Source organism: Myotis myotis, unplaced genomic scaffold (genome assembly GCF_014108235.1).
Source record: "Myotis myotis isolate mMyoMyo1 unplaced genomic scaffold, mMyoMyo1.p scaffold_m19_p_6, whole genome shotgun sequence".
NCBI lineage: Eukaryota > Metazoa > Chordata > Mammalia > Chiroptera > Vespertilionidae > Myotis > Myotis myotis.
The window spans coordinates 50,046,478-50,063,870 of NW_023416368.1; the positions used below are offsets into that span (position 1 = coordinate 50,046,478).

The window sequence follows — 17,393 nt, forward strand, 5'->3', positions numbered from 1 at the left end:
CTCACAGCACCTTGTCCCTCTGCTTCATAGCCCTGTGACAACATATACTATTTTAAAGATCAACCCCAGTTACTTTTCTCTCATGTAAGCTCCCTGAGGACAGGGCTGTATTTATGTTTGCTTCCTATTAATATGAATAGAGCTGCCTTCAGTAATTGACAGTGGGTCATTCAATACATATTTTAGATCACATACTTGGTCCCAGTTTCAAAAGCTCTGGGTTTTGAAAAAAAAAAATGGTAGTGAAAACACACAAATTTCTGCTCTCTGTAGTTTACTATCTAGTGGAATCTTCCTTAATGGTCGATGAGTGAATAAAATCTTAAACCAAGAGACCGTCTTTTTAAAATTATTTTTTATTTTTATTTTTTAGCAGGGAAAACAACCTGAGAAATTTACCAGTTAATGTGAAAATACATGGACAAACTATGATACACGTGGTTAAATAAGCAAAGCTATGGTCCTGACCTTGTCAAAGCCAGCCTGTTGCAACTAAGAGCTGCTTTTCATTGAAGAAGACAGGAGCAAGAATTGAAAGACATGGAGAAGGTGCTACTTGCTACAGGGAGTAAATGCAGAAAACCTATAGAATATTATATTTAGAATAAGAGATCTGGGCCCACAGTCAAGTATTGATTGTTTTAATTTTAAGTTATGAATTCAGATATTTCTGTAATTGTGTTTAATTTGTATTATATAATATCTGGCCCCAATTTCATCACTTACATTGTTTTTTATTTTTAAAGCAGAGCAGTAAGGCAGCAAAAATTATTTTCAAACAATGGTATTGGATTATACTCAAAGAAAGACCATCTTTTTTTAAGGAGGTGAGCCAGAAATTATGTTTTCAAAATTTATTTAAAATCATTTTTTAAGCAAATGAAATATGTCCTTTTTAAATGTGAACATGTAAGGTAAATTCAAAGACTACTTTCTATCTTGTCCATGTATTTTATTTTGCTTTTGGTTATATCTGGATAAAAAGGGGTATTTTTTTTTTTAAAAAAAAATCCCCTTCTCTCTTCCAGAAAAATAAAAAGCTGTTTCCATACCCTTTTAAGGGAAAATGAAAGCTGCCTTTATGAAAAACAAAAAGAAAATGGTTTGTCTATCCAGGAAATGTAAGCTGACATTAGGGTATCAGGGATTATGGCTAATAGCAGAGTTAATGGTTAGGGGATTAGAAAGAGGAATTCCATTACTGGCATTTGGTGACTGAGGGCTGGGAGGTTAAAGGAGTTCAGTGGAGGATAAAGCCATTTGGGAGATGGGCTTCTCACATGAGCAGAACTAACAGTTGGAGAAATTCAAGTATAAAAGAAAATGATAAAGTCCTCTCAACACCAAGTCTAAGAGGTCTTCCTCCCTGGAAGTCCTGAGAAATCAGATGACTCACAAAGGAAGGAAGACATGTTTTCCTCATCATTCTGGAAAAATGGTGTGAGGGTATTCCTTTCCCTTGGAGTGCCTTGAGACCAACCTCATTTCAGATGGTAATTCACATACACCTCCTTTCAGGAGGAAAACGGTAACGTTTTGTGAGTGGCTGACAAAGGACAAGAAAGTCCGATGTGCCGGGGGCAGAGATGTTCTAGATACCTTGGGGAATACAGAAAAGTCCGCTTCTGAGATATAGATAATAGTTATAAAACTGTGGATTGCTATTTTCAATAGGAGCCTAGATTAAAAGGGGAAAGCACCATAAAGTTTTGTAATGTAGTCAAATTGTGTAAGTATGCACATGTTTGTATTTCTCTTTAATTGACACAAAAATGACCCAGGAATATTGACTTCTAAATAAAAACACTGACTCACTTGCAACAATTTTCTAACCAGTATTACTGGATTTCCAAAATGCAAACTAAAGAGATAATGAGTGAAAACCTAAACATTCTTAATGAAATGGTCCAACTAAAGCAGTTGTAGCTTTTGCAGTTGGTCTCTTCCATCTTTGGGTTCTTAACTGCACCAAGAATAAACGAGAGAAAAACCACAGGCCCTGCTCAAACTGAGCCTGGTGTGGAGCCTGAATAGAGAATCTAGGGGTTGGAACCAGAAGTCTGTCATAAAAAGCATCCTTTCCTTTGTGGTTGGTTCTCAGAAATGCAGACGAACAGGCTGCTAATGGGAGACTTAGTGATCAAAATTATCCAATCAGATGACATGGAACATAAACTCAATTTTGATGCTGTATCAATGTCCTTATGTTCCTAGTTTGTTTTTAATCATGTTTACTGCACTTCTGTACATTTAGGGGCCACCTCATACATTTAGGGATCACCTCAAGTTTCTAGAGGCCTTTTGTTTCAGAGGGTGATTCCTCTCCCTTGTCTAGGGGCTCCTACAGATTTTCTCTAACCCACTAGATCCAAATCATGCTTTTTCACTAAAGATGACCAGGAGTTGGGCCATCTTAATAACTACATTTATCTGTCAATTGAATCTAAATGAGTATAAGAAAGCATTTACCAAGGTTATTGGTTCCTTGACAGTAGTGAAGACAAATGGCTTCATGAAAAATAAAAAAGAACCATTTATTAAAAGAAGAAAGTCCTATATTAATGCCAACAAGGACGGCAAACAATGGCAGACTCCAGTTCAACCCAAGACACATAAGCTAGTGACCTTAGGAGATGGAGAAAATTAAGACACTTTCCTCTTGTCCCCTTCTGTGTTATAAACAGACGTGCAGTGAACATGATTAAAAACAAACTGGGAACATAAGGACACCAATATAGCATCGAAATCGAGTTTACGTTCCATCTCATCTGATTGGATAATTTTGTATCATATTTGCCCCTTTTTACTGACAGCTGTATTTGATCATCATGATTCTCATCACCACCACCAAGTGGAAAAACAACAAAGTGTTCTCATGTCCTAAGGTGAAGAGAGGACACTGTAAACATAAACAGAGTTGGTCCCAGTCATCTGGAACCTCATGTGGCCACGGGTGACTCAGACACTTCCCTCACTTGCTCTAATACACCACAATGAATTTTCCAGGCCTGGCTGATGCAACAGAAATCACTGCACACCAGTTCAGCTGATTTCTATGATGTAGGTCACCACTCCGTAAATATAGTAAAGTGGGTAAGAGAATCAGCCTGGCTGCCCTGACAACCTGATGACCTCACAGAGTGATGACTTAAAGCTGTGCACACATGACATGAGGTAGAAACATCAGGGTTATCTTTTGTGGGAGGTGTTGTAGAAGAGAAGGCAATGGCTTGGATGTTAGAAGATCCAGCTTTCAGTCCTATTTCTGTCACTAACTGTGAGACTTTGGCTAAGTCACTTCAACATTCTGGACCCCAGTTCCCCGCATTAGTAAAACCAGGTATGTGGAGTCATGTCATTTCCAGTTTTACCAGGTCAGGATTTTCTCCCACACAGAACAGGACTGGGAGGCAAAGATCCTTGGGACCTGAATGATCTAAACATGGCAAGTCAATGGCTAATTATCTCATTGAATAGGTCACAGATATAACATACATTTTGCCTTTCCATCCTCCCGAGGGCTCTGCACTTTCTGCAGGGACACATCAGGGACCGAGTTGGTTGTCACTTTTTAGGAGACAGGAGCATCTGGGACACTTGGCATACTCCTTTCCCTTCCCTCTCTCTTCCCCTGTGGTGTTCAAGTTTGTCTTAAATATCATTGCTTCTCTTGTTCCAGCATAACTTTAGGACCAAATGTGCAAATGAAATCAAGGGGCCATGGGCCATGTACACGCAAATACTAGGAAAAGTGTTCACACAGAGGAGTCCCTCTTTCAAGAAAGCTTGGTTGAATGTCATTACCAGGCCTCACATAAAAACAACACAAACCAGGTCTGGTTTCCTTGGATTAGCCTCAAAGGCAACATTGTTTATGAAAAACAAAAAAGAGCCTTACATCATTTATCTGATCTGCCCATGTTTGAAATTGCCGCTGTCTCCTGAGAGTCCTGTGGTTTTCAGGACACAGACCCCGTCTTTGTGTCGGAGATGGGATATCCTAGGAGACAGAGGAACAATGTCCCTGAGCATCACCAGCCGGCAGGCTCACCTGCCACAGCTGTGGCAGGAATGCTGTTCGCTGCATCTGCAGGCTGAGCAGCTGCCAAAGTGGCACATCTGGAGAGTGAGGGACACATGGCTCCTTCACCTCCTGGAGTGGAAGGGAGGCTGCCCATAGTGGACATTGGCATTCAGATCAAGAATCTGTCATGTCCCTGGCCTACCAGGTAGCTGCGTTGATTAGAGCATCATCTGGATACGCCAAGGTTGCCAGTTCGATCCCTGGTTAGGATACACACAAGAATCAACCAACAAGTGCATGAATGGGTGGAACAACAAATCGATGTTTCTCTCTCCCTCTCCCTCTCTCCCTTCTTCCTCTCTCTCAAAATCAATCAATAAAACAAAATTAAAAAGAATCTGTCATGACCCTGGCTCTCCATCTCAGAGTTTAAGAAGGGAGGTGATTGGTTGAGTAGAAGAACCCTGAGCCTCCTCTGTGGAGCCCCCGGAGTCAGGGGGTCTTAGACTAGATACTAGGAAGGACTTAACAACCAATCTTAACTTCTAAGGCCAAAAAGGAACAAATTCAATCAGTAGGATGTGCTTCGTGTCACTTGTACACTTTTTTTAAAAAGAGAAAACGTGTCCATCAATAGGAGCTGGATAATAAATACAGCATACACAGAAAATGAAATGTGATCCAGGCATTAGAAATGAGAGGGCAGCTTGGATTGAGTGTTGATAGAAATTAATCTCTAAGATATAGTGAGAAATAAGGGTACAGAATTAAGAGTACTATTATTTGTTCACACACACACACACACACACACGAATGTACATGCATTTTCAAGCACATGAAATATCTCTAGAAGAGAAGAAATTCCAGGCAGAGGACCTGGGTAACTAAGGGGTACACATGGGAAGGCAATTACTTTGCATTTACACCATTTTATACCTTTTGCAATTTATACCATGTGTATATATTATCTGTTCAAAAATTAATTGCTCTTTAAAATAGCTTTTATTTACCTCCTTTTCTTCTATCCACAGGGAGGAAATTTGGGCTCTTCCTAAACCATGTTGCCACTATTCGCATAATCTCAGCTCACGTGCCCTTTCTCCTTTTATTATGTGCCTAAATAAAGATAAGCACTAGGTATATAGGACAAAGCCCCTCCATTTTATAGAATAAATAAATAAAACATCAAAATATGTGTATTTGGCAAAGATCTGAAAAACTATGCAGCAAATATTAAGTGCTTATCTTGAGTGTCGGAGATGGGATATCCTAGGGTAATTTTAGTCTTGTCTTAGTAGTTTGTGTGATTTTCTAAGTTTATACAATAACATGTCTTATTTTTATAATAATTTTTAAGTTTAGAAAAACTTTTTGCTACTCACCTGGTTCCTGTCCCTGGCATTTGCATATCGAAACCTCTGGATATAATAAAAGACCAGCCATGCGAGGGAAATGATCATCAGGACGATGAAGGAGATGGAGACAAACACAACCGACGTGCGGCTCACGTATTTCTGCAAGTTCCGGGTACCGATGGTGATGTACATCGTCACGGTGATGTTTCTTTCCAGCAGGCTGACTATCTCTTTCCCTTTGGGCTCAGGAATCATTATCGCCACGATGTCTTCTACGCCTGTTGTGAGAGGGACCAGGGTAAGGGGATGAGAGAGAGCAGGAAAGTAAAAGTGAAATGTCTGGATAAAGTAACATACACCCACATAATGACATTATTTTTGATGATTCTTTGCCAGATTTAATATCCAGGTGCAATTCTAAGATCGAACAGCCAGAAACTGAAGCAAGTTTTCTTTCTTCAGCTACTTTGAGATGCTGCTGTCTTGACTATGAGAAAAGAACCTAAAATGAACTCATAATTTTGGTAGCAGCGAGGTCATGATCAACCTACCCTTCAACTGTCCAAGGTGTTGCTGACCCTGCTAAATAAAGGTGGCAGCTTTCCAACCAGTCCAAGTTTACAGCCCTAAGTTGCATTTCACAACCCTCCCGCCCCCTGAAGAGAGGAAAAGGCACTCTGACCCCATGGCACAAAGGTCAAATGCAGTTTTTTGCCATCTGTCTTCGACCTTTTTCTCTTTCCATCACTCAGACACTCTGAATACTTGATCACAGATCTATACTTATCATTTTCAAGTCAATTTTCTTCTGCAGTGAGTACCCAAAGCAACCCCAAATAGAGTTTCTTATTTTTATTTATTTATTTATTTTTTTATTGCTTAAAGAATTACAAAGAGTATTACATATGTCTCATTCCCCCTCCCCACACCTTGACAATCCCTCGGCCTCCCCTACCCCCCAGTGTCTTATGTCCATTGGTTATGCTTATACGCATGCATACAAGTCCTTCGGTTGATCTCTTACCCCCCCTCCCGCCCCTCAACCCTTCCCAGCCTTCCGGCTGTAGTTTGACAGTCTGTTCGAGGCTGCTTTGCCTCTGTATCTATTTTTGTTCACCAGTTTATAATGGTCTTTATTATCATAAATGAGTGAGATCATGTGGTATTTTTCTTTCATTGACTGGCTTATTTCACTTAGCATAATGCTCTCCAGTTCCATCCATGCTGTTGCAAATGGTAAGAATCCCTTCCTTTTTACAGCAGCATAGTATTCCATTGTATAGACGTACCACAGTTTTCTAATCCATTCATCTGCTGATGGGCACTTAGGCTGTTTCCAGATCTTCACTATGGTAAATTGTGCTGCTATGAACATAGGGATGCATATATCCTTTCTAATTGGTGTTTCCAGTTTCTTGGGATATATTCCTAGAAGTGGGATCACTGGGTCCAAATAGAGTTTCTTAACAAGCTCTAACATGATCTGTTAACATAAAACAAATGGCCTCAGAAATATTTTCTGCTTATTTTACCTAGTTCAATGTAAACCACTTGTGCGTCTCCATACCAAACCAGGGAAGATGGAGGCTGAATAGATAACTCCAGGATTATTTCATCTCCACTCCCAAATACTCCCCCACAACCACAACACCCCTATTACTGGATAGTTTGAAGCAAGAGAGGCAACTTCTTTGGATCAGAGTTATCTGGGTCATTGTCCCTATTCTTTGTGACACTATGTGAGGCTCAGCCTCTCGGTGAGGAGTTCTGGGGCCTCTACAAAGGGGTCTTTAGTAAGGAGGTGAGACCAGCTCCAAATGAACCAACTTGGCACATCACTGTGAATATCAATTTCACTAGGATAGGTTCGCAGGGATCACCCCGTTCAAATTTAGGCCCACAAAGCTCTTCCTGGGCCCCATTTCCAACGGAGATATCCTATTCCCTGAGGTCACTACAAATTAAAGAGAGCAAATTTACAATGAGGATGTTGCAGTTTAGGGACAAAATTAAACACCGCCATAGCTGCTTAAAGCTGGCCTTCTTCACAGGCTGCGACCAGTCAGACGAAACTGACATGTTACCATGGCTCAGGATGGTGCAAGTCTCTTAGAAGCTACTTAGGGCCTTCACTTGACTTTGATCTCTACGCAGATTTTCAATCCTACATTCCTTGATTCCTTTATTCACGGGGGCTAAATAAATACTTTAAAAGCTAATGACATACAAAGGTGTCTGTGTATGCTACATCAATTATATTCTTCTTCTTTTTTTTTAATTCCAGAAACCGTTGCATGGGCCCAGCTGTAAAATCTCAAGGCCACACAGTGTTTAGATTTAGCTGTCAACTTCTGGGAATTACTGAAACTGATGGCTTGAATTTCAACTCTGCAGAATTTACTGACAATTCCAACGCTCCTCTTTCCATGTTTACTTTGGTTAATGGCTGCATGTGGTCTGAGGTTTTGGGAGGGATTAAGGCTGCCAGCAGGTTTTGTCTCTACAGAAATAACTTCTTTGTGTTGGGGACTAATCTGGTGAGGCTCATCCTGGTGCTGTGGCCATCTTAGAGAGATTTCAGTGGTGGGTAGATTCATAACTTTTCACTTAATCGATCCCTTTGCTTACATTTTTAAAGCTTATCTATTCAAAGCTCTAGAATAAGATATTTTTTGAGAAGAGGATCTGGGGTTATTTATAAGACTTTGTATGCTCAGACTTGCACAAGTTCAAAATTCTGACTAGTCAAATCTTACCATTCTATTCCTTATGGCTTTTAGTTTCAACACTCTGCGTAGGAAGCTTCTCCACAAAAGATGACAGAAATACTCATTTAAAACTGCTTTTCGAAACATTTCAGTTTTACGTTTTACGTTTAAATCTTGAACAACCTAAATGTGATTTGACAACAACACAACATGTATTGAGCTCTTATAACGAGATGGCAGAGGGGAGACAGCTAGGATGAAATTTACTTTCACCCTAAATTCTGAGATATATTCGGATCTACCTTTGGATTTTACTTCACGGAAAGGCTGACCTACTTTTTGCTGAACCCACATCAGGCTATTACAGTTGTCCAGGCTTTTAGCAAATTTACTATCTGGTAGCCTAACTCTTCTTCCACTAATTTTCCCCTTACATTTTTCCTCTTATCTACTCATATGAAGAGACCATAGGGCCTAATGGTACTGAGTTGGGCTCTGGAACTGAACAGCTTGTTTCAAACCCCAGCTCAGCATTTTAAAAATAGGCAACCAAAGTTTGGACATCCAAGAAGTTCTAAACTACTCATCATCCATTTTCAGGAACCCGAGAAAACATTTTTCCTTCCTGTAGGGTAAAGCATAATTAACTATTTTTAACTGAGGTGCTTAGTTACACTACCTGTGTAGCTCATACCACGGTTGTGTCTTCGTGACACATGACATCCGCTCGGAAAGACGGAAAATGGTAGTTGGGAGGTTCTAGTCACCTGGATTTTCACTGTATTCATCATCCATATTCATAATGAACTTCTAGGGCTGGCGATGGTAAGTAATAGATGGGTCTCTGGGGTATTTCTCCATGCACTTTTGGTTATGTGTTGTGCATGGTGTGCATTTATCCCAGAAGAAATAGTCATTAAGAACTTAGGCACATAGGCTTTCCCCAAACAGCACAAAGGAAAGTAGATTTGGATGACTTATCTGACCAGTTGGATCAATGCACAAAGTCCAGGGCAAAAAGCTACTGTGGGATCGAATTGTTCCAATGGGACACGTGCACCGATGTGACTTATCAGACAATTCCCTGATCTTTGCTTCGTTTTGGAATGTGCAGCCAGCCTCAGGAGAAGCCAGCAGATTCTTCCCAGGTACACTGTGGTGTCACTGCTTCTGAGGGTGCATGTGAGGGAGAAAGGGAGAGAGAGAAGGAGGGAGGGAGGGAGGATGGGAGAAAGAGAGGGAAGAAGGGAGGGAGGGCTGAGGAAGAGCAGAGAGGGCTGAAAGCTCTGCTGAGTGATCTTAGAGTACCTAACCTTTGACACACCAGAGACTCTGAGTCTCAGGCAAGAGCAGCGAACACACGGTATATTTTGTATGTGTCAGCTCTACAAACAGGCCTTGCTATTTGGGCAATTCTATGTTTACTGTGATGCCTAATCTGTTATCAATTGCCTCTTTTTGCAAAATTATGTCAGCCGGCCATGTATTTTCCTCCCAAAGGCACTTTATACTCCTGGGTGATCACTGTTATGTAATTGTTGTATATTCTGGAAAAGCTCCTTAACCCTGCGGAGACTGTGTGACCAGGGCATGTATGCGACCTGGCCGCCAGACAGGCAGCAGGAGCACCCTGTATATTTAGTGCTTCCTTTTCCCAGGAGAGAGCTCAGTTGTCACGACCTAATTTAGTCTGTGCAGATAAGAAATCAAAACAAAAGTTAAAGAAAGAATGTTTAATAACCAGGAAATCCTTTACTTATAAATTCAAAACCAGGTTGTTTAAACATTACATTGATAGAATGTCTAGAACACCAGCACAGGGCTAGACATTTAAAGGGCCAGCAGCCCCATTCCTACCTGTGCTTTCTGGGGGTGGGGTTGGTAACTCCCTCCTAGGTTCCTGTGAGCAAAAACCCTTTTTCAGTCCTCTGCATCCTCTTCTCTCTTAATCTTTACTTTAGTCTCACTGACAGCCCTTTAGAGTTTAGATAATAATAAGAAAAGGCAGTTTCCATTTACAGATGTTTTCTATTTACACATTTATTATATACTGCTTTTTTAATAGCTCCTGATAACCATCAATTCTCATGATGATAACATATGTGAAATGATTTCAGGAACTGCAAAGTACCATACACATGTAAAGTATTACAATTTTCTACATTAGTTTAAAAATACTTTAGTAAACATAGGTGCCAAAATCCTAAATAAAGCACTCACAAATCAACTCCAACAATCCAGTGAAAAGAATCTTCCTGACCAATGTGGGATTTATCCTAGGAAGGTGAGGGTGATTTAACATTAGAAAATATATTAATGCTTTGTAGCGCATCAACAAATTAAAGGAACAAAGCATATGATTATCTTGTGTAGTTAGCTGTCCTCCAATCTCTTATACTTCAGCAGTGTTTGTGTTTTAGCCGGGGAACACGCTGTTCAGTGAGGTGCTAATCCTCACCCTCCCTTGCAGCTAGCTGTGGCTCTGTGGTTAATATTCGGTCGTTGAGATGTGAGTGGAGATGACGTTAGCTACTCCAGGGTGCCACCCATACAGGACTGAGTATGTGCACCCCAGGCCCTATCTCCCCTTTTCTCTGACTTTAGATAGAGAGATGTGGGAACAACCAGCTTCTTAGAGAAGGAAACTGTATGTTGAGGATGGCACCCATTCCTGATTCTTATTAAGGGTAATATAAAGAAATTTCCTTACTGTGATAAAGAGTATCTTAAAGAATTAGTACATTAAGTGGAGGGGAAAACATTAGATGTGCATGCCCTTTCCCATCCATATTCTCAGCTAGTGATCTTACTGCCAGAGTCACTGAGAAAAATGCCCGTCAGAGGGAACTTTTCTGTCCTATTGGTAAATGAGGCAATTCACAGTGAAGCACTTAGCATATGGCCTGCCACATGAAAACCAGGTTATAGATGTTAAGTTTTATTAGTATCATTACTGTCAAATAGACAAATGGGAATGCCTCTGCCCCACCCTTCTCATGGTACAAGGAATCCGCAACTACAAAGGCCTAATCCTGTCAGTGCACAGTGCCCTACTGGGCATAGTCCCTGGCTGTGTATGATCAGGGCACACAGGGCTTTTATTTGAATTAAGAGAAAAGCAAAGGCCCTCTTTCTCTGCTGGTCTTAAACAGGATTATCTGTCAGGCTAAGTTGTGGCAGTTATCTTAGCAATACAAGGGGAAAAGATTGGGAAAAGGGCTGGTACAGGAGGAGAGCCAAAAAATCAGGACAAAATAATCTGATGACATGACTTGAGCCTTGATCAAGCCATACCTGAAATCAGAACCTTCAGACTTTGCAGTTATTTTGCTAAAGGCAGTCTGGGCTGAGTTTTCTGCCCTTTGCTCCCACATTATGTAAACAGGTAGTCCCAAACCAGAGTCATTAAATTTCATTACACTGTCATGCAATTTTTCAAGTGATCTATAATTTAATTTTATTTATTTGAGTTCATTGTAAAATTCACCCTTAGTGTTTCCATCTGTGTACACTTCAGTAAAGAATGTCCATGTCAAGCAAAATTATTGTTGCTTGCTTTGCATGTGTGGTTACAAAGCCATCCTTTGGCCATAAATAAGCAATCATGCTAGATAGCTCTTACGTGTGTTCTGTTAGCTTTTCTATTCCAGGGAGAGGTTAGTGCTATCCTGAACCATGTGCCTTTCCTAAAACCCATGTACTACTATACTTGTTGGGAATGGGAAGGATGTTATCTGGAACATAGTCTTATTCTGTAAAAAAATATTTTTTTTTCAGGGATAAAAATGAATTCAGAGTAGGTCTAGCTTAGGAGTGTAAACATTTATTATTTGGGAACCAAACTAATAATTTGTAGTGCAAGCTAACTGACATGATTTCTCCAGAAGATCTCTAAGCTCAATATATTAAAGGCTCACCTGGTTGTTGGGTAAAAGCTGGTTAATCTGAGCTCCCCCAAAGCTTTGCTGAAAACTTGAAATATGTCAAACACTGGGTGTGACTGAAGTGCATTTCAATTATGCACTGGATCCCTTAAGTGAAGATTCGTCATTACAGCCAGAGGTAGACAATCAATAACAACTAACTTTTATGAGCTAAAAAAATTAGGAGGTGCTAAATATAGTCAATTTTATTTTCCTTGATGGTTCTAGTAACTTAATTACTTCACCAATATTGGCTCCTCAGCTATATCTGAGATGATCAATGACTCACACTTTTTAAAAAATTCATTTTTCCTGGTTTACACATGTGTAGAATTTTCTATGAATTTATGATAGCTGTAGGAGAAGTAATAAATATAAGGTATTTTATTTATAGCCTCACCGTGGCATTTTCTTAGAACATAGTCAGTAAATCAGACTTAAAATAAAACTTACTTCTAGTCTTCGTGAGAATTTTAAATGGTTAAAAATGATATCATAGAGTTCAGGCTGAAATAAAACAAATCATTGAATACCAAATTGATTTTTTACAATAATTCAGTTTTGTTGTTTTGATCCTCACCCAAGGATATGTTTATTATTTTTAGAGAGGGGGGGGAGGGGGAGAGAGAGAGAGAGAGAGAGAGAGAGAGAGAGAGAGACATCGATGTGAGAAACATTGATGTGAAAAACATCTATGGGATGCCTCCTGTATATGCCCCCTACTAGGGATCAAACCCTGCAACCTAGGTATGTGCCCTGATGGGGGATCAAATTTGCAATCTTTTTGGTGTATGGGACAATGCTCCAACCAACTGAGCCACCCAGCCACGGCCAATTCAGTTTTTATTAAAGCAAATAATCATGTTTAAAGCACCATCTGCTTGCATATAAAATATTTTAAATTCTCATTTTAGTTTGAACAAAAACCAATATACATGTAAATCTCATTAAGGAGGAGACCAGTGGAATCACAGGATAGGAGACTCTGAGAGACCAAAATACCTCAGCATTATTCTCGTACTAATATTCTAATAAATGAAATTAAAAAGCAGAATCATTTAGCATAACTTCTAGCTGGGTGACCTAGGAAGATTTCCTAATTTTAAAAAATTCAGGTTCATTATCTTCAAAAACTCTAATAGTAAATGTACTGACTAATCCAAAGGATTGAGTGAGGATTAAATGAGATAATGCATATAAAGAACCCAGGACGTAGTTAAGTGCTCAATAAATATTAAGTTATTATTATCATCAACGTCATCTACCAAACAATTATTTAAAAGGTCCCAGGCAGTGTAAACCTTGCATTTTGACCAAGAGAGGTAGTGTGGGGGCAGGAAGGAGCACACCGACCTTGGCTTCCACTGGAGCCCAGAAACAAAGACTGAGCTTCTGGACAACCGAGAGCACCTGATACTACACAGACCCCTCCAAATAGCTGAGGACCAAGAGGCCCAGGCTGAGCAAGTTGTCATTTCTGCAACATGAAAGGGTTAACTTTCCACTGCACATTAGTCAATGAAAGGAATCTCTGAGGCAGATAAATAGAACATTAATCTTCAAAGGAAAAAATGATCATTAACTAGGGGTTAGCAACTAATGGTCCAACTCATTTTATTCTCTTAAGGGGGTATAAAATAAAAACTGTTTAATTTTTCATTTGAAATAGATAATCAAAGCAAACCTGGATTAGTGTTTTGTTTTGCTTTGAATTACCGGGAACTATCACATCAATTATTCTCCATTAGACTATTTTAATAATATATGGCAAGAACTTAAAATTACAATTAACAATCACAATATCTTAGATGTAATGAACTTACAGATATTTATGGCATACTATTATGTACCATTGTATAGAACAGGGAAATATACATGAAGCATCTCTTCTCACAATTTTTGCTTATTTGTTTGGCAGAAGTGACCTGGAATTGCCAACTTACTGAATCAAAATTTATGAGAGAGGCCTCGCCAACATGGCTCAGTGACTGAGCGTCGACCTATGAACCAGGAGGCCACTGATTTCCAGTCAGAGCACATGCCTTGCTTGTGGGCTCGAGCCCCAGTAGGGGGCATGCAGGAGGCAGCCAATCAATGTTTCTCTCTCATCCATGTTTCTATCTTCTTCTCCCTTCCTCTCTCTCTCTCTCTCTCTCTTTATCTCAAAAATAAAAACGTATTTTAAAGAAGTTATGACAGAGATCTTAACCTAAACAGGAATCAGGAAGGCCTGTGGGAGGAGCTCTCACACTCTATGTCACTGCCAGGGCCCTACAGGAAGAACCCTATGCTAAACATAGCTCTAGGGTTGGAACCACCCCTCCCCTTGACTTCCTCTTCCCCTCTATAAGGTACTTCCTCTTGTTTCAGGCAGAACTTGCACAGGGGTCACCATGTCTGCACTTTCCAGACTGCAATCCTTTCTTTTTCCCAAATAAATCTTTCTTGTGTGTGTGATAAAGTTTCTAGTCACCTTTGTTTTATGGTCAACAACTGGACAACTATTAAATGCACATTACTTCACTGGACTCATCTCTATGTTTCCTTTCAATATTCTCCAAAGTCGTCTTCAGTAGTCTTTGAAAACTAGAAGATCTCCCTCTACTACAGATCCAGATTGGAAAATCCCTTTCTTAAAAGCAATTAAAGTTTACTATTTTAGTTTCCAGAGCTAGGAAACTCCACACAGCCTCACTGCTGCCCAAACCTGGCTGCTTCCAAGCAATCCTGACCTCTGGAGGATCAGGCCTGGTGTCAGCAACATTCCCAGAATCACCCCCTTTTGTTTAACCCCTAACTTTCAAGCTCATCATCATTGGAAAAGAGGACTGAGAGGAATGCTCAGGTACTGTGGACCCAACAGGAATGTGAAGACAGGGGTGTGCTATCATGGTGAGGCCGGTGGTGAGGGCTTTCTGGCTCCTGCTCACCTGATCTGTTCACCCAAAGAAAACACCAGTTTTCAGCCAACCACTGGAAGAGGTTCCAGATGTGGACAGAGCCATGAAAAGCTGCTGCAGAACCACAGAGTTCTACTTCTGGGTGCCACCCAGCGACCCTCTGTCAAGTCCAATCTCCATATTTTTCAAAAGAGAAACCTGAGGCCCAGAGACTTACCCAAGACAAAAAGGGGGTTGTGGCAGCTTGGAAGCAAGCTTTTAAAAATGCTTAGAAAGATGAATGTAACTGATTGCTAACAGAGAAATTATGATCTTACAGATGAATGTTGTTATTTTGCATAAGCTAAGCTTCCTGGAAGAAGTAAAATCATTTAAATATTCGTATCAACAAAAAGAAAATTCTGAAATGTCCTCAATTAAATTATAGAAGACTGGAGGGTGGACAGAAGAAACAAGAGAGGTTAATCAGGGAACAGCTGCAGGCTGAAACCAACAAAAGACCGATAACATTCCTAGATATACTAGTACCTCCAAGCTTTGGTTTAACTTCCATCCAGGTGGCTATTTCTGCAGTTATCTAGACAGAATAGCCAAGAAGCCAACCACCAGGTGCCACTGCATCTTGCTTATGCGTGCTATTTCTGGACTGTTGCCCAAAGCAACCCCCCAAAAGCAAACACAGTTCCCTTATAGACTCTTCACCTGTCCTAGAACTAGCCCCCTTCACCTTCTCCCATCGTTTTATCTAGAGCCGATGTAAATTCTTTCAAAGCAACTTGTATCTTTCTTCTCCAAACAGTTTGTATAAAAGAGCCCCCCGTCAGCCCAGCCGATATTGCTCAGTGGCTGAGCGTCAACCTATGAACCAGGAGGTCACAGTTCGATTCCAGGTCAGGGCATATGCCTGGGTTGTGGGCTAAATTCCCAGTGTGGGGTGTGCAGGAGGCAGCTGATAAATGATTTTCTCATCATTGATGATTCTATCTCTCTCTCCCTGTCCCATCCTCTCTGAAATCAATAAAAATATAATTAAAAAAAATAAAAATAAATAAAACAGCCCCGATAATCTCAGAATACTGGACATGTCTTCTCCATCCAGCCCTGCTGCTGCTGGTGGTCCTTTCTCACGTGCATATAGCTCAATATACCTGCCTTTCAGAAAAGCTTTTGGCTTGGAAAGTTTTGCTTAATGATATAGATAATTCTCTCTTGGGCTTTGATCCTGTAATACCATTAACGATATATATTGTAAGGAAATGTGTAAATTGAAGCAGCAAATCATCATCTTTCTACCTCCTTTTTAGTTTTTTACCACATGAAACACAAATCTTGAATGCTTCTTAATTATTGAGCATCTGGCCTTGGAGAGGATAGTACTTGAAGCAAAGGATATGTGAATGCTGATGGGCTGGTTCTAGAAAGACCCAGCCAGTTCTGGGCCGCTGCTGAATACAAAAGGTAAGAGCATTTTTGCATCCAGAGAGAGAGAGAGTCCTTAGACATGGGACTGATGTCACTACTAATTTATGTAAAGTGGCTACTAAACAAAAAACAACAACAACAAAAAGTCAAGAACTAATGAGAAAGAATTGTTGTTTTCTTCTTTTGGACCTGTTTTTCAGCATTTATTTGAATTTCCCAAATTCTAGATAGGTTACTTTAAGAAACCCTGCTCATGTGCAGTCATCTTATAATTTATATCCATTGTGTACATGTGTACAATCTGCATCCACCACGGAGCTGAAGGCCTGTGCAGACACCCTCGCAGGCTGTCCATATGCTGTCTTCACAGTCTACACAGAGTGTCCGTTATTTGGTGCTAAGCGTTTCCCTTGGCTTATTCTGGAAATTATTACTTGTTCTCTCTTTTATAAACAACTCCAAAGTGAAACAAAATGATGGCTTTCTTCATCACATGAATAACTTTGATTTGGAAAATCATTTGCAAGTATTAGTTCTGGAGCCTCACAACCATTCCAACAGATTCCAACCATAAAACTGTTTCCTCACTAGAAACATTCCACTCGAATGTCAGGACTTCAGCCTTGAATAAGATTCTAGTGAAGGCAAAAGGCAAAATGCAGTTGCATATTTGGGTTGCTTAGCAACTGATAAGACAGCTTTCCAAATCTGAAGCAAATCAATAAATTCTAACTGAAATGTGAGAACAATTTATATGGGAATCATAGTAACTAAACGATAAATTCATAGAGTCAAGAAAAGCATGGTTGATTGTTCCAAGCACAGTGGTAGAATAAATTATTCCAAGTGTGGAAAGACTGGAATCATGGGAATGCTCTTAACGTCAGTGCAAATCTTAAAGGGGTCATCCAAGAACCAAAATTCTTAAAATAATGCCAAACGCCATCTGAAAATACATACAACATAGTCAATCTGTCTGGTTCCTAGGTGGGAGGGATTTTATTAATATGAAAAATTCTCCAAGTTCTCAGATTCCCTGTCACAAAAGAATGTGCAGTAAT

General features: G+C 40.1%; 1 protein-coding gene and 1 long non-coding RNA gene across 3 annotated transcripts in view; one reads left to right on the forward strand and one right to left on the reverse strand.

The window, feature by feature from the left end:
- Positions 1-17,393, reverse strand: part of RNF150 (ring finger protein 150) — a 160,271-nt gene that overhangs the window by 64,024 nt on the left and 78,854 nt on the right. For both annotated transcript variants that reach the window (XM_036312864.1, XM_036312863.1), the window contains exon 2: positions 5,407-5,657. In XM_036312864.1, coding sequence (XP_036168757.1) covers positions 5,407-5,657 — 251 coding nt within the window. The remainder of the gene's footprint in view (positions 1-5,406; positions 5,658-17,393) is intronic.
- Positions 9,145-14,008, forward strand: LOC118658018. The gene is made up of 3 exons (XR_004968181.1): positions 9,145-9,235; positions 10,153-10,227; positions 13,929-14,008. It is a non-coding gene; the product is annotated as an uncharacterized LOC118658018 (long non-coding RNA).